This window comes from Anas acuta, chromosome 14, assembly GCF_963932015.1.
Source record: "Anas acuta chromosome 14, bAnaAcu1.1, whole genome shotgun sequence".
NCBI lineage: Eukaryota > Metazoa > Chordata > Aves > Anseriformes > Anatidae > Anas > Anas acuta.
The window spans coordinates 10,779,864-10,806,187 of record NC_088992.1 but is presented as its reverse complement, the minus strand read 5'-3'; the positions used below and the strand labels follow the sequence as shown (position 1 = coordinate 10,806,187).

Below are 26,324 nucleotides of genomic sequence, written 5' to 3'. Positions count from 1 at the left end.
CTTCCATTCTTTGGTGACATCTGAAATAGTTTACACAATTGGGGTAGTTCAGCAGTAGCGATTGCTACGTGTTCCTGGGCCATAAAGACCAAGCTCCTTACACATGCTGAATGAATAAGAGCACAAAATTTAGCAGATGGTAGACAAAAATACATTGTGCAGGGCAGCACGGTGGAGTGAGGGAGGCTGGCAGAAGGGAGGAACCAGGAGAAATAGCTCCTTCAGTTCAAACAGGAGCGGAATCTAAGCATTTCGTGCCTTCTTTCTGCAAGTGTTGTGAGGGTTCGTAGTCTGTCCTAGAAATAAATGGTTTTGCTATTTTTCTGTTCAAATTCTTTCCTATACAAATCCCATACCTGCCAAGTAGCTAGAAGCCCAGATGACATAACACTGCAGAAGCGGCCGCCGAGCATACTTCCGAGGTTCTCTCGGCCCCTTTCCCTAAATGTCCAATTACCCAAAGGCTGAATTATATAATGAATGACAGTCCTCGTGGCTAACCTTGTTTTCTCATTCTCAGTGCTCCTCCTTGTTTCAGAAACTTCCTCTGGTAGTTTCATTATGTTCTTGGAACTAGAATTAAGAGGGAGGAGCTGGCTGGCAAGGAAACCTATTCCTGCATTTCACTCCTTGGCCTATGAGTGTGGAGAGTCAGCAGGTCAAAAAAAAAAAAAAAAAAAAAAGGAAAATTGCTGGAGGATTATGCTTTAAAAATGGCATGATGTGATGTTGGGATGAAATGTAAGTCGTGCAAAATTTGAGAATTCCAGACTTTGCTTGCTTGCAGTATAGATAAGATGGTTAAATCTGTATTAGCTCCTCCACCTCCTTGTCTAGTCCTTTGCATCCCAGAATTGGCTCAAAATAGCTCAGGATTAAGCAGTTTCCAACACGGTTTTGAAGCCTTGAGAGTTTGTTCGTTAAAGCTCAACTTGTGCAGTATTGGTGTTAATACTTCATTGTGTGTAAATGAGGACTAGCTGATTACTTAATGATGTTTGTATGTTATCTGCTGTTACGCAGGTGTTAATCTTATTAAATGTGTTAATAACAGCTTGGTATTTACAAGTATCAATTTATTAGTCCTGCTTTGAATCTTTATTTGCATCTTGAACTCACATTCAGGGCCCAACTTTGATAGCTGTATATTACATGTTTACTTTCCATGTGTAAACACTTACATTAACAGGATCTTTTTTTTTTTTTTTTGGGTCCCAGTTGAGGAAACCGTTCCTAAGCAAGGTTGTTCATAAACGTGCACTCTAGGCACAATCCTGTCACTGAACCAACTCTTACAGTGCACATCACAGTTTGTTTTCATAAAAACATCTTCCTGGAGGTTTCCTTCTGGAGGCTTTCAAAGAAATTGGGACTTTGATCAGTCATACTTCATGCTTTTGCAGAGTTTTTAGTCTGTAGATTTCAACGTGCTTGATGAAAAGCGGGCAGATGTCTCCAGGTGCCTCTCTGCAAAATGAAGAAGCTAAAGAAGAAAGACTTAATTGGCCGGAGGAGAAATTACGCCGTGAGTCAGTGCCGGGAGCAGGATAGAGTTCAGGTCTGTTGGCTCCCACTGCTGCATCCCATCCGTGATCCCAGCCGGTCGCTGTGCCAGAAGGTGTCCTGAGCTGCTCTCTGCACATTATGTTCTCATCTGCCGTCAGACAGGAAACACAGAAATTTCATTTAAACAAAGAATTATCAATCTCAAAACGAAGCGTTCAGAGTCAGCAGTTCCTATTTTCTTCCCCTGCTGCTGACTTCCTGCCATTGTTCTTCTTGGTCTATAAACCAGGGTGATAGATGTCACCTACTCTGCTGGCAGGGTTGGTTCTTTTTATCTGTGCTGCATTGGGTAAGAGCTGAGTGTGCCTGTAGAGCCATCAGAGGAGGTGCTTGCCTTTGGATGGGCAGGAAAGCAGCCATGAGCTAAAGGAAGGATTTTGGAAAGAACTCTTGAACTAATATTTCCCCCTAAAAACTGAAAAATTTATGCTTCCTATATATGTGTAGAAGAAGGTGTTAGGATAAGGCATCTGTCAATTTCCTATTGACTGTTCTAGGGTGGATTTACTGGTATGTATAAATTCTTTGTTTGACAGATCTGTAGAATAAAATTCTGGATTTATGTCCAGAACAAACAGCTACAGTGAAGGCAGTAAGGAGCTGAAAAGCCTATGCAGCTGGAAGTCACTGCTTTTTTTTAGAGTCAGGTAAGAAAGATGTGCTTCAAGAGAAGCTTTCCCAATTAAAACTGAAATAAAATCAACCAAGCAATTTAGTTCTGACAGAAATTCTGCTTCCTAAACCTTGTAATTTGATTTCCATGTTCTTTCACACGTTTCTGAGAGGAATTGGACCCTCTTCATTCTGACGTTATTTAGGAGGGAATATAACACATCAGGTGGGCTCCTTCTCTGTGGCATTTAGGGGTCCCTAGCTCCATCAGAGATGACATCTACTCTCAGCTCATGCTTTCCCAACGTAGTGATTTGCTCCAAACTGCTGGTCAGGCCAGGTCTGACTTTTTTGTGTCGCAGCTCTCAGACACCCGAGGTGCACAATCCTGCCCGCAACGATCGCTGAGCTGTGCTGTGTCACCTGTCCAGCCGTCTGCTCGTCCCTGTCCTCTCGCCCACGCCAGCCTAATGACGTCTGAGCCCTATCTGGGTCAGTAGGCAGAGGGGAGTCTTCCCCGCTCGTTCCTTTATCACCATTGTCCCAGGTACTCGCAGTTCTCTGGGGCCATCTTCTTTGCTATTGTGATTATTTCAGACATTCTGTCGTTAGGTGCTTGGAACAGGGTAATTGGTCCTTAAGGCCACCTCGCATATCCTCGGAGTCAGCCTGCTGTTATGCTGTTGAATAAAATCGATTTAACAAGTAAAGGGAATAATCTTTTTCTCTCTGGTCATGGTCACAGTAGTTGCAGGTATGGTTTTAACAACGGTGAATGGTAGCAGTCCCCGTCCCCCCCCAGCTTCAAGTGGATGACTGGGATTTTATTTTTAAGTAGATTTTTTTTTCGTTAATCAAAAGAGCATTATGTGTGCAAACCTGCCTGGCTGTGCTGTTTGTTCTACCTTGACATTTCACTCAGCCTGAACAGTCGCATTGAAAACTAAATTGGTGTTTTTGGATTTGTTCATTATACAAAAGTAACAGCTGTGCTTTTAAGGATCTTTCTGTGCGATGTGCTTCGTAGGAAAGAACAAAGCCGGAAAGGTACGCTCCGTGTTCGGGGGACCTGCCTGTGTTTGGTGGAGTAAAGGCATATGTATTAGCCTGCTTGTTTTTATTTGCAGTTAAATGGCCTCTGAAGAGGTTAAAAGCTAGCAAGCCAGGGTTGAATGCCTGGCAGCTTGTGTTGTTCTGCTGGCATTGCCTGCCTGCTCTTACTGCCTGGTGTTCAAAAGCTGTTAAAGCAGCTTTATTGACAAGCAGGGATGAATTGTCCCAAAGCCATTATTTGAGAGCAGTGACCCAAGGAAATGGAGAAATGGTTGCTGCCTGTTAAACAGCTTTTTTTTTTTTTTTTAAATCACTCTTAGCTGAGTGATTTTTTTGTTGTTGTTTTGGTTAAAAATCTTTTCTTCTTCTGGTAGCCCTGGAGTATTCTGAATGCCTTCCTAGTTTCTGTCTGTCTGTCATCTTTCTGTCTTTCTTTCTCCATTAAAGAAGCGCTGAGGTGTCATGTTTTGGGGCAGCGATTTCTTCCCTTCTCCATCTAGTGGCTACAGCCTGAGAGTCTGTTTTCCTTCCTACTTGTGTTGAATATCAGGAGATGGATGGGGGTTGCCAGTTACTGGGTGTTTTGGTGGGTACTTTCTGTAATCCAGCACCAAGTTGCTTTGTGAGACTTCTAATACATCGGTGAGCACAGACCCCACGGCATCTCGAGCTGCTGGAGAGGTAGGTTTTCACTTAGGTGATCTGAACACCTGGTTCGTAGGCTTTGGTTAGGTAACGGACATCTCCTTGCCCAAGCAGCCACATATCACACAGATACAAATGCGCCTTGACACCAAACAGCATGCCTTTGGTGGGAAGGTTTCTCTAGAAATGCCACTGGGGACTGAAAGAAGGGTGTTTCCCTTCTGCCATTAGTCTCTAGCCTGAATGATCTTGCTCTGACAACAGTGTGTTTGTAGCTTTGTTTTGATTCTGTGAATGCACATAGAAGGCATCCAGCGTGGCCTCTGTATTGCTATTTTTTCCTTCTGCCTCCAAGCTACCCTGATGGTGGTGGTGCAGAAAGAGGCTTCTGAGACAAACACGGTGACTAAATTCTAAGCTCCCCTTCGCAATGCCAACCTCCACTAACATTTTCCTGGGGAGAGAGAATAGGCTCTGGTTGCGCACAGTTGTCTTTGAATGTCAGAAGGACTTAATCCAACTTACATTTATAATGACTGAGTTTCTTCCTGCATCCCGTGTCCTCCTCATAAATGATAAATCATTTCGTGCAAAGCGTATTGCAGGGTTCTAAGCTGTAAGTGGTATCCCTGGTAAGAGCCTTAATAGCAGCAGGTAGCGAGTGAATCATAGTCCGTGAACTCTTCCCGTCTCCAGGGATGCTTCTCCCAGAGGTGGGAGTAGCAGTAATGAGAGGAAGGCAAGTTGTGCAGTCAGCTTTGCTGCAGGCTGCTTGAAAACTCCTGGGGGACACTGTTCCAGCTCATCCTGTGTGCACTTAAACATGGCTCCTGGAGCGGGGTCGAGGTTGCTCATTCTCCTCTCCTCACTTCACACCTGTCTTGGTTTCCTGAACTGCTAATGCAGCTCTTCTGTCGTGAAATGACAAACTTAAAAATAGACGCGGCCGCACAGATCTTGTGGGAAGAGCTGGCTGTGTGTCTTTGTGCATCAGGCTTAGAGCTCCTGTGAGGAGCCGAATGAAGGTGACTGAACCAAGCGTCTCCGTGCTCTGAATCATATGCCTGTACCACGCCGATAAAACAGAAGTGTTTGAGAAGGCAGATAGGTAAGCAGCAAGAGGGGGAATAAAAGCATGCGGAGAGTGACGAATCCCAAGGTTATGTCCCTGTCTCCAGGGGGAGTTAATCCTTCTAAGAGTTAAGGATGATTTGTCTCTGCTATGGCATCTGAATAAAAATGTGAGTTGGCTGAATTCGCTGATGTCTGCGTGAAGTAATTAAAGAGCATAGTGTAATTCAGAAGGCTGTGGCCTAGAAATGAATTTATTTAGAATGTCTAAATTTAGATGTAGGATGTCTAGCTGCTTACCAAGAAAAGATACTCGATGTTTTCTAACCTGATACCAGGTGGAGCTGCCTCGGGATGCCTGCTACTGAGGATGAAGTGGATGCTGGGGTGGATTTGGCCGTCCAGGGTTGTTTGACAGCTGCGTTGCTCCTTGAGGCCCTCCCATGGTGTAGGTAGATTTCATGAAGCGCAGTCTGCGGTGGTTGTTCCAAGCAATGTCCCTACTGTGTTCCTAGAAATGCCCTGTGTGGCAGTTGTCCTACCCATCTGGAAAAAGGCACTAGGATCAACAAATAGAGTGCTTTATCTTTTGAGGAAAAACTCTTTTTTTTACGAGTTTGTTAGTGTGTAATCTGCATGAGATACCTCTCTCTGTATTTCTTGAATGTAAGTACAGTGTGTAACGGTAGAAGTTGTCTCTTCCACGTTGTAACTCCGTTTGCTGGGGAGTACGTAATGAATGGACTGTGTGAGGAACAGGCAAGCTTTGTTGTGTTAGTCAGGAATTGGCGTGTGTGTGGAGAAACACTGACATCAGGCCTTCTTGGATCGCTTTTACTTGAGGCCTGCAGCCACACTGATTCACTTCTCTTTGGTTTGCAAGAAGGACTTGACAAATAGGAAAAAAAACCAGCAGTGGTATTGCACTTGGAGATATCTCCTGTTCGTAGGAGCTGTGCTACTTGCTGTTGAATTGGGTAAGGGCATTACCAGCACGTGGGCAGAAGGACAAGGGGAAATGAGTTTTGAAAACTCTGACAAATCTGTATTCCCCTGTGTAGTGGCAAGGGAACATTTCTTGTGTGAAATAGTTCTTCAAATACCAACCTAATCTTGTTCTACTTCACTTCAGGACAAAAATCCTGTCTGTGTGTGTCATAGATGTCCTGCCTTTCTCTTTTTCAGCCTGCAGCCCCTCTGTTTCTCCAAGCAGTGATGTTTATTGCCAAGAAGGAACCAATTGAGAATGGAGTTCTTATTGACCCTAAAAGCCCCTTGGGACACTTCAGGCTGCAAGGCTTCACTAGTGGGCTCTTTTTAACCTTTTTTTTTTTTCTCCTTGTATCTTAAAAACCTTAGGGAGATCTCCCCCACACCCTTTATTTGGGAGATGTTGTTGTATCTGATGGATTTTGATGCTCCCTGCTCACACTGAATGAGTCCTTCTTGTTGTGCTACACCCTGACAGGCAGCTGGGCATCACCTAGCTGCTCATTCTCTTTCCCCAGGTAGGATAGGGGACAGAAGTGGAAAGGTAAAAGTGACAGAACTCACGGGATGAGGTAAAGCAAAAGCCGCTTGCACAAGCGAAGCAAAACAAGGAATCCATTCACCACGTCCCACCATCAGGCAGGTGTGCAGCCACTCCCAGGAAAGCAGGGCTCAGCATGCATAATGGGTTCTTGGGAAGGCAAACGTCACTCCAAACATCCCCCCTTCCTTCTGCTTTACTCCGGTTCTATCTTTGGCCAGTCTGGGCCAGCTGTCCCGGCTCTGTCCCCTCCCAGCTCCTTGTGCACCCCTGTCTCCTTGCTGGGGAGGAGCACGAGGAGCTGAAAATTCCCCGGCTCTGTGTAAGCACTGCTCTGCTATAACTGAAACATCAGTGTGTTATCACTGCTGTTTTCATCAGAAATCCAAAACAGAAAAAACTGAAATCCAAAAAATATGAGCCTTTACAAAGAAAATTAACTCTATCCCAGCCAAAACTGTGACACCTATTTAGCAGTGGGCCTCCAACATGCAGCATGCTGGAATATAAACTCGGGCTCTGCAGTTCTTCAGACTTCTTATTGTAGTAAAACGAGGATCTTTATACTATTTTCAGAGTTAATTTTCTCTATCTGTACTCACTAGCCCCTTCTTTGTCTAGTGTAGTCATATCTGCTGTAGAATCACAGAATGTTCGGGACTGGAAGGGGCCTTGAAAGATCATCTAGTCCAATCCCCCAATCTCTGAATCTTTGATTGTTTGGTTAACTTAATAGTGAGGTTACCTTTCTGCTTTTAGATGTGTGGTACATGGCAGGTCACTTCAAGTAGAGTTACTAGTTAATGAAGCAAATTGGTTCAATAGTACCATATCGTCTTTTTTTTCAAACAGACATCGAAGCTACTGATGCATAGTAAAATCAAGGTAGTTTTTCGCTGTGCCCTGGACCAGCTATTGAGAGTGAGTAATGCCACTAGAAATTAGTGGCCTCAACTTCAAATGCAGTATCTGCTGAAAAACAGATGCTGCTTCGAAAAGCTGGTTAATGTGGGAGGTGGAGGAACCGAGCATTGTTTAAACACCCACATTCTTCTGTGTGAATCACAGCCACGGACCCTTGCTGCTAAGACAAGATGACATGATGTATTTACGCCACTGTTGACCAGCTAGAGGTGGAATGTCAGACCTTATATCATTTTTTTAATTGTTTTTGACATCAGAAATGTAATTTCCTGTAATGTATGATCATGTCCTCTAGACACCTTTCCTCTTCAGTGCGTGCTGCAGACCTACCTGTGATAGAGCCAATATGCTTCAAAAAGAAGACTGATGTTTAAATATCTGTTTTTATTCTGGTGAGAAATAAACTCTGCATAAAGCATAAAAATGTTTTTCCTCTGTCTGCAAGCATTAAAGCTAAATTTCTGAATCACCTGAGAAGTGGCAAGGGAGGAAAATTAATCTGCTGCTGACTTGGAGTGCCCAGATTCTGTTCTGTGACCAAGTGCAATGTGAACCATTGAGTTGTACTTACAAGTATTTTTTTTGTTTTGTTTTGTTTTTTGTTTTTTTTTTTGTATTGCCTCAATTTTTTTTACTTCCTGCTCCCAAAAAAGATAACAGCATCTTACAGAGATGTTACTCTAGTGTTTTACTGAAGCTTCTTTCAGACTCCAAATATAACAGATGGGATTTTTCTATTCAGGGAGGTGGTAATCTTGAACAGAGTAAAGTATTTATTGCTTAATTTCCTGAAATATTTCAGATCCAGACTTGAAACTGTTCAGGTGTATGCAAAGCACGCCTTGGCAGGAAGCCCAACCTGTAGGAGCTCCTGCTGCAGGAGTGAGCTCATCCCTCTTCTCCAGGCAGACATTTTGAGTATCCACTCTAGAAGAAAAATTAATGTTCGGGTAGGCATCCTCTGCCCTCTCTGTCACCCATCTTGCTCTGTCAATCAGATGGATTTGAAAGGAAAGTCAGGAACCACCCCGGGGCTGGGGATGTCGACTTGCTTCATTCTGTTGGTTTGACCGACCAGCGCCTTTGCTGAGCTGGCTCTGGACGTAATTGCTCGTGGCTGTCCCATTCAGACGAGTGCTGCTGCATCTGCCTGGGGCTTGTTAAACATTTTGATGCTCTCTGTGGCCCCAGGAGACCCTGAAAACTGAACAGGAAGAGCACATACTTCTAAGAAAAAATGCTTGAATAGCAACAGCCCATGTTAGTCTAGATACAGCCTGAAGTTCATCTGATGCTTGCTGGCACTTTGCATGTGCCATCTATTTCTTGGGTCCATCGAGGTACGCCTGTCTGCAATTTTACCTGGCCATCCACTTGTGCAACTGCGGGAAGGTGAGACCAGACATGTCACGTCCATGTTTCGGAGAGGAATATTGCACACCTGTCCGTCAGACAGCCTGAGCTCTGCCTCGGATCTCCTTTAATCATCTTAAGGTTTGTGGATTCTGTTTGAGCTTCCTAAAGAAGAGCTGCTCGAGGATCATTGTTAAACATGCTGCTTGACCAGTTCCTTGACATTCCTGCCAGGGAGGTGAGAAAGTTTCTGGTTTTGTCCTTCCAGCTTTGGAGAGGGGAAAAAAGTATTGTAGTGTTCCCTGACGTTAATCATCGATGTTGGTTCCAGTGGAACTCTGACATTACCACCAGCCCTTTTTCGTTTCTTTGTTTGTAACCATGCTGTCCATTGAAACACAAGACAATAGATACACTGGATGTGTCAGGAAATTCCTTTGTTATACTGATGACAGCCCAGTGCTATCTTTAGCCTTGTATTCTGGTACTTTGAGGTCCAGCTCTGCCTTTATGAGGCTCTGTGTGACCTGGAGGAGAAGCTTTCCTAGCGAAAAGTTTGTTGTTTCCATCCTACAACCGTGTCAGTTGTAGGATGTTATTTTGCCTTACAAGTCTCGCCTATCTGAGCAAAGGAAGAAAGCTGCCAAAAGCTCGATATAAATAACCTGCTGTCCCTCCTGTGGAAACTGTCCGTGTGCACGCTTTGGAAGCGTAAAGTGATGCCTCCCTTTGTGAGAGCGGGGTGAACTCTACATGATGCTGCCGGCTGAGTTCCCTTCGCCGTTACTGAGAGGTGATGAACATGCTGTAAATCTACGCCCTGGTTTCTCGTGATTGTTTAGGAATACCAAAGTGGGTATTCACAGCGTAGTACAGTGTGTCTCGCTGCATCGTGAGCTGTCTGGTAGAACTTTTCCGAACATCCCGTCTTCCTCCAGCGTTAGTAATACCTTCCGCTGCTTTTAACGTGCTGGTATCAGAAACCCATAAGGCAGCTTTTGCAACATAGAGGGCACAAGGTTCCTGTCTGTTCCCAGGGTATAAATACTCCTCCAAGTGACCAATGCTTCAGGAACCTTGAGGCTTTCTGGAATTTTTACTGCAGGTGCTTGCAGGAACATCTGACCTGAGGGCAAGTAAAACCTGTTCCCCTTTTCCATGCATCCAACTGCAGGCCTCCTCCCTCCTAGGTTACAAATCATCTGTGATGGCTAATCCTCATTCTTTCCTCTTCCCAGGACAGTGTAAGTGATCCCCTGGAATTGCTTTGAACTCTGTGACAGAGGCAAGAAGCCAGTGGCAAAAGGAGAGGGCTTTGAGTGAAGCATACAAGTTAATCAGATTTTTAAACCTTAGTTCTGATAGGAGCTGTGGCTTTCACACATACCTGATTTCTTGGGGCATAGGCTCTCCTGTTTCAGTAACTCTTCCCAACTTCACCAAATTAAGAAGTTTGCTTGATTTATTTATTTGCTAAAATGATTTCTAATTAATGAAGTCTTGTTTTGGTTATTTCTGGGATCTCATCTCCCTGCTGTCCCACAAGCATGCTTTTCCAGCTGTCATTGAATCTTGTGCAATTTTTAATCTCCTTTTAACTGTGAATTTAAATTAGAGTTAACTGAAGGTACCTCTTTTCCCTGACCAGGCCAGTATCTCCATCATTCTTTTCAACGTTCAACGTCTTGCTCTCCTTTTTGTTTTCCCCTTTCTTCTCTAAATGTGCAAACCCAGTTGCTGCCTCCATCTTCCTGGATCAGACTGAGTTACACTTCCTCAAGCTGTGGCCAGTGCCATATGCTTTATGTGAAGATACCTGGTACCTGCAGAGTAGTTTTCAGTTACCAAACCATAAACCCTCTGAACCCAGAGCACGTCTTTTCAAAGCAGACAAATGTTCTGTCAGGATACTTGCATATATCCCGTCCTTTTAATTCTGATCTGCTGGTCTCCTGGACTTAGTAGTATCATGGGTCAGTGAGCAATGCGAGCCTGTAGTGTTTGTCTCTAATTCCAAACCTGGCTCTTTCCATTCCCTTCCTGTTAATCGTTTTGACCACTTCAGCATCCTTTTCCAGGCTTAAACCTGTTGGCCTTCCCTTCTGCTGCTTGAGTCCGGCTCTGGACATCATCCTTCAAGCTCCTACACTCGTCTGTAAGATCTCGGCTGAGCTCTCCTTTTTCCCTGCCACCCAGGCTGCTCTCGGGGCCTCTCCTGGAGATCTTGTCCACTCTTGGTTCAGCGTGGGTCCTTAGTGTCTGTCCTCATCTAGAAATATATTAATTCTCTGAAATGTACCCATTTCTGCAGTCCTCCTGGGTTGTTCTGTACTCTGTATGAGCCTCTAGACTGTAAATTGAAGGCCGGGAAGTTGTTAGCCCAATGTTCGTGCCTCGTTAGCTGTGTCTGTTCCCTGTTCTCGTATATTAAATGATCCTTGAAGTGCTTTAAGGGCCTCGTGAGACAAATGCTGCACATATGCCATCCTGTCCTTACAGAGAGGCTTGAGCCACTAAGGATAGACCTAGAAGTTGTCAAAACTCTAGGCAAATCAGATCCGGAGATTTGCTTAAAGCTTTTCTTAGTTGTGGCATGAGAAGGAGAAGAGGGAACATAACGTAGCTGAAGAGATGGGAAGCAGAAGAGCACGCTGAGAGGGTGAACTGCCTTTTAAGCACTTAAAGCCAGGAGATGAATGTGGCTGGCAGACGCTGATCATCAGGTTTCTCTAGTGTAGCCTATTCCTAGCGTACTTTCGCCACGTAAAACTTGATTTGTGTGTTTTGGTTGTTACTTATGTGATTAAAATGACAGAGGAGAGAGCCATGCTGTGACATCGGCTTTCCACTGAGTTATTTAAAAAGCTAGGTTGCTTTTTTTAAACCTGCGATAGGTCATCCTTTCAAAACTCGTAAATATTTCTGATTGTAAGAAAAAAACTTCCTTTTATAGTATCCCCATACTGCTGTTTTTACTGAATCCGCTGTACAGCTATTTCCTATTTCTAATTGCTCACTCACCAAACAGCTCTTTTTTTTTTTTTTTTAATGTGCTCTTTCTTTCTCAGCTTTTTCTCCCCGGTGCTCCATTATTATGACTGTAGCGAGAGGACGCCAGCTTTCAGCATTTAATGGGCTGCGAGGAGGAAAGATCACCTACTTCCTCTGCCCGTGAGACCGTGATGTCAGCAGCTGCTCCGGGCTGCTTTATCATCCGCTGCTGCTGTTGCTGTGGTGCACGGGGAAGGAATGTAAACAGCTCTTTCCAGATGTTCTCGGGGCAGCTGGAGATCCATAAATGGCCTCTTTGGTTCAGGAATGTTACTGATCCATCTAGGGGATGGCAGGGAGCGGAGTCATAAAAACATACAGCTCCGTGCCTATCCTGTGCAGCGTGCTCTGTCAATTTTATCTCATGAGCAAGAGCTGTGTGCTGTCGGCAAGTGTGCTGGCTTCATCTCGCTCTGTGCTGGTGTGGCCACGGCAGCACGGGGCCTGGATGTGCTGCAGATACTGAGCTCATCCTCACGAGACCCTTCAGGGATGTACTCTTCCTATTTTCTAGGTAAATAGGATGGGTGAGCATGTTCACGGCTTGAATTGCACAGGCGAGCTACCATAATAAGCAGCTCTCCTTCCTTGGCCTACCCGTTCTTCCTCCAGCTTTGACTCCTGGGCAAGCACAGCAATAGTGTCCTAATTCTGTGCGTGGCAAATGCTGTTTTGTTCACCCGTTGTACCCATGATTTAATTAGATACAGAGTAAAGGAAAGAAGGCTGATGTAGTTTTGGAGCTCTGAATATAAAATTTGGCGTAGTAGGAAGCACTGAATCAACATGGGGCTGTTTCATCTTGGTGCTGGATAGAGCAGAAATTTGGAAGCCAGCGTCTCTCATGCTTGTTCAGGACTGGAAAAAGCATCAAATCTCACTTGCTAATGGCGTATCCAAAAAAGTCTATTCTGGGGGAGAACCAGTCACTTCCTTCTTTAGGGTGTGTGTGTTTTTAATGCATTAATTAATTTTTATTGAGTGGTGGAAAAACTGATGTCAGCGCTGCATTGCGGCTGGACATGCAGCAACACAAGGTGGTAGGAAATAATACAGCTAACATCATAAGGGCAGTGAAAGTTTAACCACGGAGAGTTTAAAATAGCAAAGTTGAGCCATATGGATATTAAAAGGTATGACTGAATCAAAACAACTGTCTAATATTAAGTTGGATTTTGTTGGGGGAGTAGCAAACTTCTTGGGTTAACTGAACTTCTGTGTATCCAATGTCCAAGGATAGGTTTCTTGCCTCAACACCTTGATTTCTGGCTTTGGTATTGGCAGTCTTTGGCTACCGTGGGATACAAAACACGAAGTGCAATGTAGGTTGTCTCTCCCTGTATTTTTTGTGAGGCCTTTATTATATTCAGGAGTCTGTAGAGTATCGTTTTCCTTTTACGGTGGTCTGTAAACTTGTCCAGCGTGACTTCTCCCCTGGCACCTGTAGCAGCTCAGATTGCAAAGATCCATGACAGCAAAGCAGAGGGAGGTGGAGGGAAGTGCTCTGGAAACTGGAGCCAAAAAGCAGAGCAGTTACATAATTGTACAGAAGAAAAAGCACTCTTTTTTTTTGTTTTGTTTTTCCTTTTCACATCCGTCTGCAGACTGAAAAAATGCTGTTGGAAAGCTGGATGGAAAAACGTTCAGCATCGTTCATCCCTGTGGGGACATGAAATGTATTGAAATATTCCACCTGTTTTATGGCTGTTACTTTTCCTTTTTCAGGTTTGACATCTACAGGAAGGTGCCAAAAGACCTTACACAGCCAACCTACACAGGGGCTATTAGTAAGTAGCACTTCATTTTGCTGTCCTTGCATACCCCTGATCTAAAATTAAAGATCTTTTGGCTTCTGTGTCTTTAAAGATATTTTTAAAGGGATATTAAACACTGGAAATGGTCTCCTTTGTTGCTGAGACAGCTCATTTTAACCAATCTGTAAGGTTGCACTCAATGACGGGGTAGTTTGCATGGATTTGGAATTTCGGTAACAAAAAGTAGCAAAGATATATTGTTATGAAAGGCAGCTCCTAAAAGCTAATGCTGAAATACCTACTCTGCTAGCTACTGAAGTAGCTAGTGAAGCTTTCTGCTAATCTTCCCAGGAACAGAAGCTATGAGTCTGCTCCAAACACTGGGGGAGTGAACGACGGCAGGGGTTTTTTTGCCTTTCTGTGATAGGCATCCTCTTAGTGTGAAAAACAGCCAGTAACAGTTGTGTTCACAGTTACTGAGCTCAAGTTTTTGCTCGCTGAAGAGACACGAGGAATCAAGCTGCTACAAACGGGGAATCCAGGTTTGAATTCTGGATCCATAAGAGCGGGGCTGATGGCAACATACAGTGGCCAACAGTGAGGATGGTTTGAAAAATGGATATTTCTGACATCCTAAGGGGATTCATTTGATGTTTTAGATAGGAATAATGAGCAGAGATCTTTCTTTGCCATTATTTCTCATGCTTTTAAAGGAGAAAAGTTACTTTGTCAGAAGCCACCGATAGTGATCCACTCTCACTCCCATGTATCAATACATAGACTTCAGCTGATATAAATCTCTTGCCTTGGGCCTCTTTTCCTTCCTTCCTTCTCCCAAGGTAGGCTGTAGGCTGAGTAATGCAATTTCACACAATTATATCCAGTGAGTGCACTGTGCAGAGGTAAACATTGATCAGGTTGATCCTGCCAAGTCTGTAATTAGGCGCCTATTGCAGCTTTCCTGTTCCATTGAACAGTGACTTCCTTTGATCACAGAGCTGTGATCCATTCATCCATTCTTGTAGATGGGTCAGTAGCCCTGTATGTCACGGCTGACGTGAGTGATGTCATATCCCTTGATGACAACAGGCATCAAATAGAACTGAGTCAATAGCAGTGAATCAATGGGGCACAAAGCAAAGCATTTTGTGAGCTGGAGAAACTCCTCGCTCCTTGCTGTGAGGGTGGCTGAACACTAAAATAGGTTGCCCAGAGTGGTGTGGAGTCTCCAACCTTGGAGATACTCAAAACAACCAGATCCAGCCCCAAGCAACACCGGGGTGTTGGATGGGATGATCTCCAGAGGTCCCTGCCAGCCTCAACTATTCTGTGCTTCTGTGAAGATAGCACCGTGCTGTAAATATTTACTTTCATGGAGTCCTTGTCCTCCCTGTTCTCCTGACCACTGAATTACTTGAATGTTGACTCCCTCCTAGGTTTGCTGAGACTGTGAACAAAGCTTGAATAAAATTGTTTAGTAATTTAGAGGCGTATGAGATTTAGTGTTCTTTCAAGAACACTTTGAACTTGCTTAGTGATCCTGCCTTCTCTTCTGTTTTGGAAACGAAGAGTTCCCACACTGTAACTGGTTTCCCTTTGAGAATTTGTCTTGTTATGATTCACCTGCAAAAGAGAATGTTTTAGAAACAAAAAACCCATCAAAGGCCATCCAGCAGTGTTAGGCTTTCAGATCTGCAGTAAACAGCTCAAGTGATAAGTGTGTTGTGGGAAGGCTTGGAGGCTGTGACTCTTACTTAAAATTATTAGCTGACTTATTTCTTTCTATTGTTATTTGCAGCTTCTCAGGCTTTGATTTTCTTCTCTAACTGGTTCTCCTTCTTTTTGTCAGTGTTTGCAGACAGGTTGATAGAAGCTTTTGAACCACACAGGCAGCCAACAACCTGTAGTGGCTTTGCATATGAGGATCCTGGCTGCAGCTTTCCTAATGGGCTTTCTGTCTGACCAAGCCTGTGACTTGTAATTTGAAATCCAGTAATCTTGAGTGTTGTAGGAGGCCATGAATGAGACCGGCCCATTGCCATGCCAGTTTGAAGTCTGGGAAGGTCTCATGATTTTGTGATAAATGCTTCAGGGTATTCAGATGGTAAGAATAATAGGGGCTTTAGGCAGGGGAAGGTGCTTCCTCATAGAAAATCTGGTAGGGTGTAGTAAATCTGAAATGGCTATGGCAGCATCTGTATTTTGTCTTTCTTTAAGTCTTCCAAAGTTTACAGAGCAGATCCAAACTGCAGTAGCTGACTATTGACCTAAACCCTTTTGATGGGATTGCTCTTGAGACTTCAGCTCAGTATCAGTTCTGGTGCTGAAAGCTTTGAATGCTTTCTGGAATGAGAATGGCTTTTCTGCAGGATTCCTCCAGTTGCTTTTGGTCTGTAAGAAGCTTGATGTTTATCAGGGAAGAAGGAATAGATCAAATTACAGCGGAAAAGAGATGTAAGTACCACCACTGCCTCCACCCACCATGGATGAAGTGGCCAGCTCCTGTTGGAAAGACGCAGCTCAGAATAAGTATCTGCTCTTCTCCACCAAAACACTGTAACAGTGTCGAACACAGGCAAGTTCAGAAGCCAACTGGCAGGTTATTGAGAGTCTTTCTGTTATGTAGGTTTTTATAATTTCAAAAGTTACAGTGGACGCTGCATATAAGGTGTTTCAGCTCTGTGTAGAAACCCTTCTGGCTTCTAAAAACTGGTAGGAACTAAGGAAACAAGAAACATCCCCTGTAGTTCAGTGGAGTGGGTTTTGCACAGAACAACACACCCTCTGCCCTGGACTTCTCCGAAACGCACGCGGTAGTTAGGCATCCCCTTTTTCTCAATACAGATCTCTTCTTTCAGACCACGTTGTAGTCTGCGTGCCGCTCAGCCGCGCTATTGCTGTCCCTCTTCCACCAGGTGCTTGTGCCAGTCTTCGCGAGCCTTCCCACCCATGCTCAGTGTGTGTGTGATGCCAGCACACGGCCGTTCTAACAGACCTGAGTGACATGGTGACAGATTGGCCATGTTAGGGTATGTAGGCAGCAGTGGCACGTGCCACCTGGCAGCTGGACAGCAGCAGTGTGACTTCTTAAGAGAGGGGCTTGCAACTCAGGCAGCTGCTGTAGCGATCCTTCTGTTCAACAGGCAGTGTGGACGCATAGTTTGCGTGCACGTGTTGTATGCACACATGGTAATGTTATCCAGAAATACTCCATGCTGTATGGAGGCTGGAGTTTTAAATACACATCAGGAAATATCAAAGTTATGATTCACATGGCATCCGTAACGAGACCCAATCCTTGCACTTCGTAGCAGTTTGCTTCATTGTACAATAAATACTATTAATTTTATGCCTTAATATAGACATGGGTTCACATTCTCAGTCTGCGTGCTGTGTTAAACAGTTTGCATTTCTTTCATTTCTTGCAGGGTGGGGAGGAAGAGTCAGGAATGTACCTCAATGGAGCGTATATCAGAAGGGGATTTGTACAAAAGGGCTAGGTTCTAGAAAACAGAGTAGGAAAAAATGCTTGGGAGAGCTTCCTATCCTTTTGGGGTTTCTAAACAACCAACAGCAGTGTGTTCCTGTGTGCCTAATGCCAACAGCCTTTGATATATTGATCATGTTATCATACTAAAATTTTAAGAAACCTGTCTTAGATGGTCTTCCAAGCTCTGTGGGAACACCACAGCACTCTTGCAGTTAAGTTAAGCTTTATGCATTAAATTTTATTGTTTTGTCTGATCTCAGTTTTTAATCTACATTTCCAAATGTAATACAATTGTCAAATTGTGGATGGCAGGAACTGTGCATTACATGGAAGCAAGTGAAGTCCTTCACTATGGAATAAATAGCTGAAGCACAGAGTGTGTAGATCGTTACACCGGGAATGTTGTGTGTGCCTGCAGTTCCACATGAAGGACAGGAACGTGTGTTCTGTGTGAAAAAACTTTGGCACAAGAGACAGTTCAAGACACTAAACTTTCAAAAAAGTCTCATGCCAAAGACACCCCCTGCTCTGAAGATTCTTTTTGGAAGTCTTGCAGCCTTTTTCTAGTGTCCACAGCATCCAATGTCAAGAAGTTTCAGAACTTACTTAGGTGTCATGCAGAGGAAAACCTTCCCCCTCTTGTTTAAAACGCCACCTTCCATCCCATTTTTGTACTAGAAGAGACAGCGAGTGGTTGTTCCCATTCATCTCCTCCAGGCTGCTCATGACTTTGTAGACCCCTGTCATGTCCACTATCTGTAAGCTCTTTTTTAAGGTTGAAAACTGACTGTGCAGTTCAGAGACTGGCAAAAGTATAGAAAGCCTTTGAAAGTCAGTCCCTGACAGGTGTTTTGGGGTATTCTTATGGGACTTAAATACAGGTTCCTATAATTTTATTGTGCTGTATTTGGGAAGTATCGTAACAAGTCTTCACTGGAAGAGTTGAATTGGAAAGTGAGCTTGAGAGAGATGATGTTTTCTATACCAGGAAAGAAGAAGGGAGTTTGATGATGGAAATGGCAGAAAAGAAAGTGAAAAGTTGGAAGAGAAAGAACGCTCTAGCAAGGAATTTATAATAGTAGTACCAGGCTGTGCAGAAGTGATGGAGAGCAGAGCTGCTGCTGTGGAAAGCCCTCGCAGGATGATAGCAGGGCAGAGGGGAATACGGGAAGCAGTTAAAGAAGAAAGAGTTGTCTCCCTCATAATGTTCTCCCCTGCTTTCTGCCAAAGATCAGAGATCCTCTGTGTCTGCTGGTGGGTGATTAATGGTACGAAACACTGGATCAACTAGTCCTGTGTCTGACTGGTTGCTTTTTTGTGCTCTTACGTAGGAGTAGATGTTCTCAGAAGAATTTGCTGCTGTGCTTTAAGTAGACCTTCCTCCACCCCCATGCTGCATGATGCACTGTGCCAGCGGCTCAGCTGGGTTACAGCAGTGCTCTTCTGTGCCTTCACAGCCAGGAAATGTGTGACCATCTGAGGGTTTTCTTTTCCTATGAATATCCCCTCTTGCTTCCCATTTTCCTACTGGTCTTCGGGTTTGTTTTGTCCTTTTCTCCTCTTCTTCATCCTACCTAATGGATTTTTTGGGCGTCTCTTTTAATCTGTTGCACTTCTGAAAGGGTCAGTAAATGAACCCACCCTTGGAGTGACGGACGAGGAAGGGGAAGCAGTGCACTTCTCCTTCCTCAGAACCATCGGCTGACTAATGTGATGAACGAGGCACAAGGCTCTGGGTCACTCAGGCGTCTGTCTCAGCATTTGCCCTGAGTACCTCCTCTTTCCTTCCCATGCCTCTCACATTCTCCACCGAGGCAGTTTGGTTAAAATTGCTCCCTGGCCAGTTGTGGCTTGAACCTTCCAACGGAATGGGTTTTCGGGCTGTATAGGTCATGTGGAATAAAGTTGAGGAACCCGTTTTTTTTCTTATTTATTTCTCAACCTTAATTAGTGGCTATGGTAAAATGGTCTTGTCCAAAGAGTGCTTGGTCATCGTTACTGTGCTGGGACTGAGGGGTGAACCAGACTGTATGCCTGCTGTCACAATCCTGGAATAGCGTGCCATTGCCCTCTTCACTCTTTTGCGTAGTGATTCACGGTGAACTTGGATATTTGATTGAATGTAAATGCACGCTGCAACCCTGTCTCTTTGAATTGACACATCCCTGTCTGCTCCAGTCATCCCTACTCAGTAAGATTTCCAGCTGTCCTTCCTCCCAGCCTCTGCTGTGTAGGACACTGCCCATCACTGCTGCTTGAAGGGCACCCTGCAATGCTTTGAACAGTTTTCGGATGAAGAGTAACCAGTAATAAACCAGTAACTTTTGGTTCCCTTCTTTTAACTGTAGGTTGGCTGTCTTAGAAATGATATGAACCTTGTGTCCAGGTACTTAGCATTTACTTTATTAGGAATTTTTCTTTTCTAGAGTCAATTTGTTGCCAAATGGAGAAATTAGAGAAGTATCAGGCGTTATTTAGATGAGCCCATTATAGCAGTGACTCTGCTGTACCGACTCAATCTAGTGGTTAGTGGAGGGAGGCTGCAAGATGACTTACAGATAGCCTTAGGAATTGACAAAGAACTGAAATGTCTCCTAATTCATGAAATATTGCATAGCTGACTAGGGCTAAGATACACAGCAGGATGTTGGGTGTTGGTATGCCATGGAAGTCACTGCTCTGATGGCCTCATCTCAGTCATTGTCTCAGGAGAGTGTTAGTTCTCAAGTATGTCTGGGTGGCATATATACAGGGGGAATAATCTGCCTGCGTGAAAACAGTTTGTGTCTTTGTTAGAGATATGAAATTAACCTTTTCCTCTACTCTCCTCTTTTCCAGTCTCTGTCTGCTGCTGTCTCTTCATACTGTTTCTCTTCCTGTCTGAGCTCACCGGATTCATAGCCACTGAAATGTAAGTAAAAATCATGTTTTCCTTTGTTGGAATGTATTTTTATAGATGATTCTTTACAGCTTTACTCTGTTATATTGGAAAAATATGCCAGTAATTTCACTGGCCCAGTTAGTTGGCTAATAGTTTAGGATTCCTTTAGGTTGAGTTAAAATTCTCAGACAATCATACAGCTTTCAGATTTACTAAGGTAGACTGGGCAAACTTGATTCTAAAATAATTTTGTTAGAGAAAATTGTTCCAGACTTGCTTGATCATTTATCTGTTGCATACTAGATTTTTCTGTTGAGCAAGGTGGATATTTTTGATGTGACCACAGATCCCATAAAAGGCTTTCATCCCCTTTCAGTCCTCTGATGATAGGTGTAAGGCACTGTGAGCGCTAAGATCAATGCCAGTCAGCTGACATTCCCTTTTTCTCCTTAAGTTCTTGATTTCTTGTCCTCATCTGGGATTTGTTTCTGCTCTCCTCCTGACTACGTGCTTTTCTCTACTGATTCAAAGTGATTCTGGAAAAATAGTGTCTTTTTTTTTTCACTGGTGCCTCCTGTTTAAATGTGTGGTGCCAACTGGTTGAAACCTTGTGGTCTGTGCTCCGAGACTGTTGGGTCTTGTTGCTGATACGGCAACAAGACTGATCTTGGACAAGTCATTCTCTTTTCCCCTCACTTCCCTGTGGGTAGAATGGGTACCCCATTCTGCCAGTCTTCACTGGATGTCTTCAGAGATGCTTTTGGGGAAAAGGAATTGCATAAAATAGGAATGCTTACTAGTTTAGTGTTAATAATAGCATTTTTGCTATGTCAGGTAGAACTGGATGTCGAATACATTTAGGTAGCTTTACTCATGCAATGAGTTTTATCTTCTTTCTTTGTACCTGTTAAGCCTTATTTGAAAACTTAGTTAACAGGTTTTTTGTCTGAAGAGTTGTCCCTAAGTGACCTCTTTGGGACCTGCTCTGAGCAAAATAGAAATTTATTTCTGCTTTTAAAAATTGCTCATAGAATAAATATTTTAGTTAAATGGATTTTTTTTTTCCTGTTCTTATGTTCCTCCTGTCTTGAAGTTAACTTTTCTCAGTAACTATTTACCTAAGTACCTTCGGGGTTCTAGGAAACATTCTCCATCATCCTGCTGATGTGGCAGTGAGCTCACTGGACTGTGATGCGGTTTTCCTGGAGAGTTAGGAAGGGTGGAACTTCTGTCAGACTTGTGTACGGGTTGATAGACACACATGTCACTGTGAGCACAAAAGCTCTGAAAGCCACTGAACTTGTGTGCCATAGTTTCACTGACCACGCTTTGTGTTGCTTGTGATGACCATGTAATTTTTCAGTGTTTTTATGTGTCTCTGACTTGGGTCAGGAGTTTAACTTCAAGAATAACTTTAACCTTGAGTAATGTTCAATGTTAAGACAGTACTGTAATCTAGCTCTAGCTATTTTTTATGCCTATTGCTCAATTGCTTCAGAGATCATGTCCCTTAGTCCTTGAAAGTTTCTTTGAATTCAGTTCCATGCATTTGCTTGTGAAATACTAGGGTCACCCTATCAAACCCCTTCTCTCAGGAGCTAAATTTTCTTGGTTTTCTTGTTTATAAAAAATAGAGAAAAGCAAGACAAATTGCTTCAAGTAAAATAGTACTTATCTTGCTATCCTTTTAGATCTCATTTTCTTAATTTTTTTTAGCTAATGTTTTATCGGAGGAATGAGTAATATTTACCTAATTTTGATCAAATTGAGCGTCTGTGCCATTAGGTAGTGATAATTTCCTGACTACAGATTTCTTTTTTTGAACAGCAAAGTTGTATAATTCTCTGACGCCTCTTCGTGCTTGTTTCACCTTGTGACTTTCTGAACAAGATGATGCATTTTCCACAAAGATGTTAGAAGTGCTCTAAGTTCCTGAACGCTCAGCTGACAGGATTCGTGTTAAAACCTCAGAGAGTTGGTAACTGTCTTTCCCAGCAGGAACTGGGAAGAGGGAGGAGGTGTCTACAAGCAATAAAACAGTAACATTTTAGAGGGGATGTCATGGAAGAGACTGAGACAAATGACTGCAGGAAAACTGCTTCGTCATGGGCAGTCCAACACAACAGCTCGCTGAATATGCAAACCTCCTTTCGATGAGTTATAGGTCAGCAAAATCTCTTGCTGGGAAAGATCAGCCACAGCAGTTGTGAATAGGCTCCCCCTGTAACAGCGGAAATACTTCAGAATGTCATACAGCAAAGTGCTTCCCAGTTCAGTAACTCTAAAGCAGAAGTACACTTTTCTTTTTCCATTTCTTACTCATTGCTTTCTCTTCTGGGAAATCCATGCCTTAAAAGTGTACGAAGATGTTGCTAACCTTTTTTTTTTCCTCTAGTGCATTACTGGCACTATGTTGTGAGGCAGTATAGTCTCATGGTTTGGAACATGGGTGCAGAAGTGTGGAGCTATATGTGGTCTGGAACAGTGTGAGAACTCTGTACCACCATTATAAACTGGGTGGTAGTAGGTAACAAGGGAGATGCTAGCTCAGAAATATTTTTGAGCCTTGTTTGCCCACAAATCAAATACTATTGAAGATGCAGGAGATGCCTTTTGTGCAAACGGTTCAATTCCCATCACCGTTTATTGCAGGTTTCAAGTTTCTTTTACATCAGGTTTCTTTTTTATATCTGTTATATCTCTTGCAACACATATCCCTCCCATCTTGAAACTTCCTAGGTCAGCCAGGATTTGAATGATTAACCAGTGTGTGCACTAGCATGGGGTGAGCTTTCCTGCTTTGCTAGTGCCAGCTGTATCAGTCTTTCTCCTCTTGTGTAACATTTCCCTTAAAGCAGTCACGTGCTTTACAGAGCCAAATTGCATGGGGATAGCTCCACATTTTTGATAGCAAGGTGAAACTGAGAGCACTTGGCCTGGTGCCTTACAGCCTCAGAGAAGTACCAGGTTTGCTGATATGGACTCGCACTTGCTTCACAGCCCTATTACAGCCAGTAATTGTGTGCGGCGTGTGTGCACTGACAGCCTGCTTGAGGGCAAGTCAGCAGCAACCTCAACAGCAGTGGTACCCAGAGGATTAACTGTCTGACTCTTACCAATGGCTTTTTTTGGTATATGGATCTGAAGCAGGAGGTTGGTGTGGTTTGCTGAGCTCATGTTCACTGTACCATGAGAAAGTAAGATCAGCTCTGCACCACACTAAGCCCTGATACTTGCTAGTTTCTCCCCACTGTTGGACTTCCTTCTACATTCATGTGACTGTAGCAACTTAAAATTCCTGCTATTACTAGAAGTCTGTTTGGTCACTCTTGCCCAACTCCCAATCTGTTTTTCCTTGACCAGCCCGTTGTCTTAGTGCTTACAGTCTCGACTACTAAAGACTTGTCTGGGTGGCAGAAAGCCAAGAAATCACACCTTCATCTTGAGGATAACAGTCATAACACTGAACCCAAACAGATTGCCAATCTGAGGAAACCAGCGTGCATCACGGTGGTTACGTCACAGCTCAGCGTGTGGGCATTTCTAATGAGCGTTCAGATTGCGTCCGTGGCGGGGAGCTTGCTTCAGCTAGGAAGCTGAATTAAGATGCTGTACACGTTACAGAGGACATGCAGGAAGTTAATGTGGCATAGGTAACGCACTATAACTGCACATCCTATTTTGCTGCTTACTGGCTTCCTGTGTAGATGAGCCCTGAGCAGGCTAGAAACGTCCTAGCTGCTCGTGTTAAGGATCCACTGCATGACCCTAGCAGGCAGTCCTCTGAGCAGCCACGAAGGAAACCAAAGCTTGGTTCTTAGGTGGGACTAGATCCTCTTCAGGAAAAGCACAGTGAAGTTCTGGTGAGGGAGGAGATTTTTGTTTCTTTACTCAACCACAGCCTATCATTGCCCTTAAGGAGGGGTTGAGTTTAACTCTGGAAATCAAAGATAGTCATGATTTTTTTTTTTCGACCCATACTGGGAGTGACTGAAGACTTCAGAATGATCCAAAACAAGACCTTAGACCAAACTCCTTAATTCTGTAAAAGACAGATAAAGAAAAGGAGGTCCTTGTCCCACATTTGAACATCTGCAAAACTGGTAGTACCAAACACATTTGTCCCACTGAGCAAATGACTCAAATGGCTGCAGACATAAAGCCAAAGTGTTAACTGTGTCCGGTATTTCCTGGGCAGGATTGACAGGTTGAGAGTAGATTGAAGGGTAGAAATTGCTTGGCATACCTTTAACGGCCTTCCTCATTCATCTTGCTGTCATGCTGCAAATCAAGAACGTAGAAATCACCTCTCTTTTCTAATTAACCCAGATCAGTTCCAGAAGTTAATAGCCGGCATGATGATAATCCTGGAGTTTTATGGCCGTAATTAGGTCATGAATTATGTTCTGCAGGATCAATAAGAGTTTTCCAAGTATTCCATTATTAAGAAGGAAAGATGTAATTAACTAATCTAGACTACCTTGCATTGGCAGCCAGGGTTAAGGGGTAGGAGGGTATGAATGTGGTATTTGTGGTATGGATGTTTCTGCTCAACAACAATTCCTCTGCCACAACACGCTGTGTAGAAAGCAGAAGACCTTTTCTGGTAGTGGTGGTGGTGTGTGGGTGGTGTTTTATTTATTTATTTATTTAATTTTTGTTTGTTTGTTTTAATTGAAGTAATGACACTGAACAAGCTGAAGTGATGAGTTTGTTGCTTGGAAGGCTGTGTCCCCCTGCAAGGCAATTAATTATGTAAGCAAGGATATCTGCAATAAAAATACTGCCTTTCTATACAAGCATAAATCATCAGCAATGTCCAAATCCCTCGTTCATTTAAGGTGACTGTGGCACTCACTGGGGGCACCTGCTTGCTTTAATCATTATGAAAAATACTTTGGCTGAATATCACACAGCCCAGCTCCTGTGCCGGGGCCAGGCAGCACAACTCAATTGTTCATGCAGGCTTTTGGGTACCCCAAATATGAGAGGAAGCAAAAAGCCGTGTGATTGCTTGTTCACACTGGATTCATTTGCATGTCTGAGACTGATCCTGCAGTGAAGCACAATTGTTATCATACCTACCTCGAGAGCTTTTCTGTCCCTTAGCTCTCCAAAGTATTTGAAACGTGTCTTGTGGCTCTTGGCCCGTGATGATTTCTCACCATGACTTGCAGGGTCAGGCGGTACCTGTTGTAAGCAGCAGGTGCAATAAGCATTTCTGCTGCAGGAAACCGTAGCCTCGGAACATGTGCTGCATGCACCAGGAGCACAGCGCTACAACTCCGGGCCCCAGACACCGGTTGGAGATGCAACTCCAACTCCTCCAACACATCCAGTTGAGGCAGACGAAATTCTGGAGCAAGCTAGACCAGCAGGTGAAATATGGCCTGGTAGTTGGAGGGGAATGGGAGCTGCAGTCTTGCTCTCTCCACGGTCTGACCTTGAGATAAGTTTTCTGTAGAAGGACGTAATGCTTAGCTGCCTACCTCTCAGGGGTGTTAAGAAGCTTAATTAATGTTTGCGTAGTACCTTGGAGATTACCTAATATAAGGTGCTATATATTTGTGAAGTGTCGTTATGCCATTTGTCCTAATGTACGTGTATGGGTTAGCAGGAAGCGGAAGGTGCTGTCGTGATGTCATTTGCAATTTCTGATTCAAATCTACATTGACGTCTTTTGAACCCTTCTTCTTCCTGCCTCCTGGAGAACTGTAATTCCTTCCTTTGTAGGACAGCTGTGAAGCATAGAAAACACACTGAGCAAAGACCTAATGTGGGACGAAGACCTTCTAAATGACAAATCGATTGAGATTCAGAGCGTAAGAAGGAAGCTTACTAATGGCAGAGCAATAGATGTACACAATTTATTACACAGCAGAGAATTTGCAGATTCGCTTATTTTTTCTTCCCACAAATTGAGAACACGATGGTTTGTTTGTCCTGTGTTGGGTTGACTCTTTTTGGCACAAATGAGAAGGAGGTAGCTCAGGACTCTAGGCTTAGGACGGCTGTGATAATGAGATGAAATGGCAAGAGGGCTTGGAGAGTTTGCCTAAGAAAGCCTTTTGAGAGAAGCTTTGGGCTGGAGTGTGGGGAATGCCTCCTGGGATTTAGAGGAGAAGGTAAAATGCAGCTTGCTGGAGTAAGTGTTTGTATTTTTTGTCTGTATGGGAGATAACTGGGGAGGAGAGTGCTTGTTTTTTCCTCTCTGAAAGAGGGAGGGAAAAAAAAGTTGCTATTTGAAGCAAATGCTAAGCCAAAGAGGACAGAGGACAAGGACGATGTCCTTAGAGAGCACCCAAGGCAGAGCGTGAAGCCCTGAAAGGCTGCTGCCTTGTGTCTCCTCGTGTCTCCTCTTGTCTTCAAAGGGCTGCAGGCTCTTCAGCTGTG

General features: G+C 43.8%; 1 protein-coding gene across 3 annotated transcripts in view; it reads left to right on the top strand.

The window, feature by feature from the left end:
* The window catches only part of ERGIC1 (endoplasmic reticulum-golgi intermediate compartment 1), a 66,057-nt gene that overhangs the window by 15,048 nt on the left and 24,685 nt on the right, over positions 1 to 26,324 (top strand). For 2 of the 3 annotated variants that reach the window (XM_068698595.1, XM_068698596.1), the window contains exons 2-3: positions 13,532 to 13,593; positions 19,889 to 19,961. In XM_068698595.1, coding sequence (XP_068554696.1) covers positions 13,532 to 13,593; positions 19,889 to 19,961 — 135 coding nt within the window. The remainder of the gene's footprint in view (positions 1 to 13,531; positions 13,594 to 19,888; positions 19,962 to 26,324) is intronic. The other variant, XM_068698597.1, reaches the window with a different exon arrangement.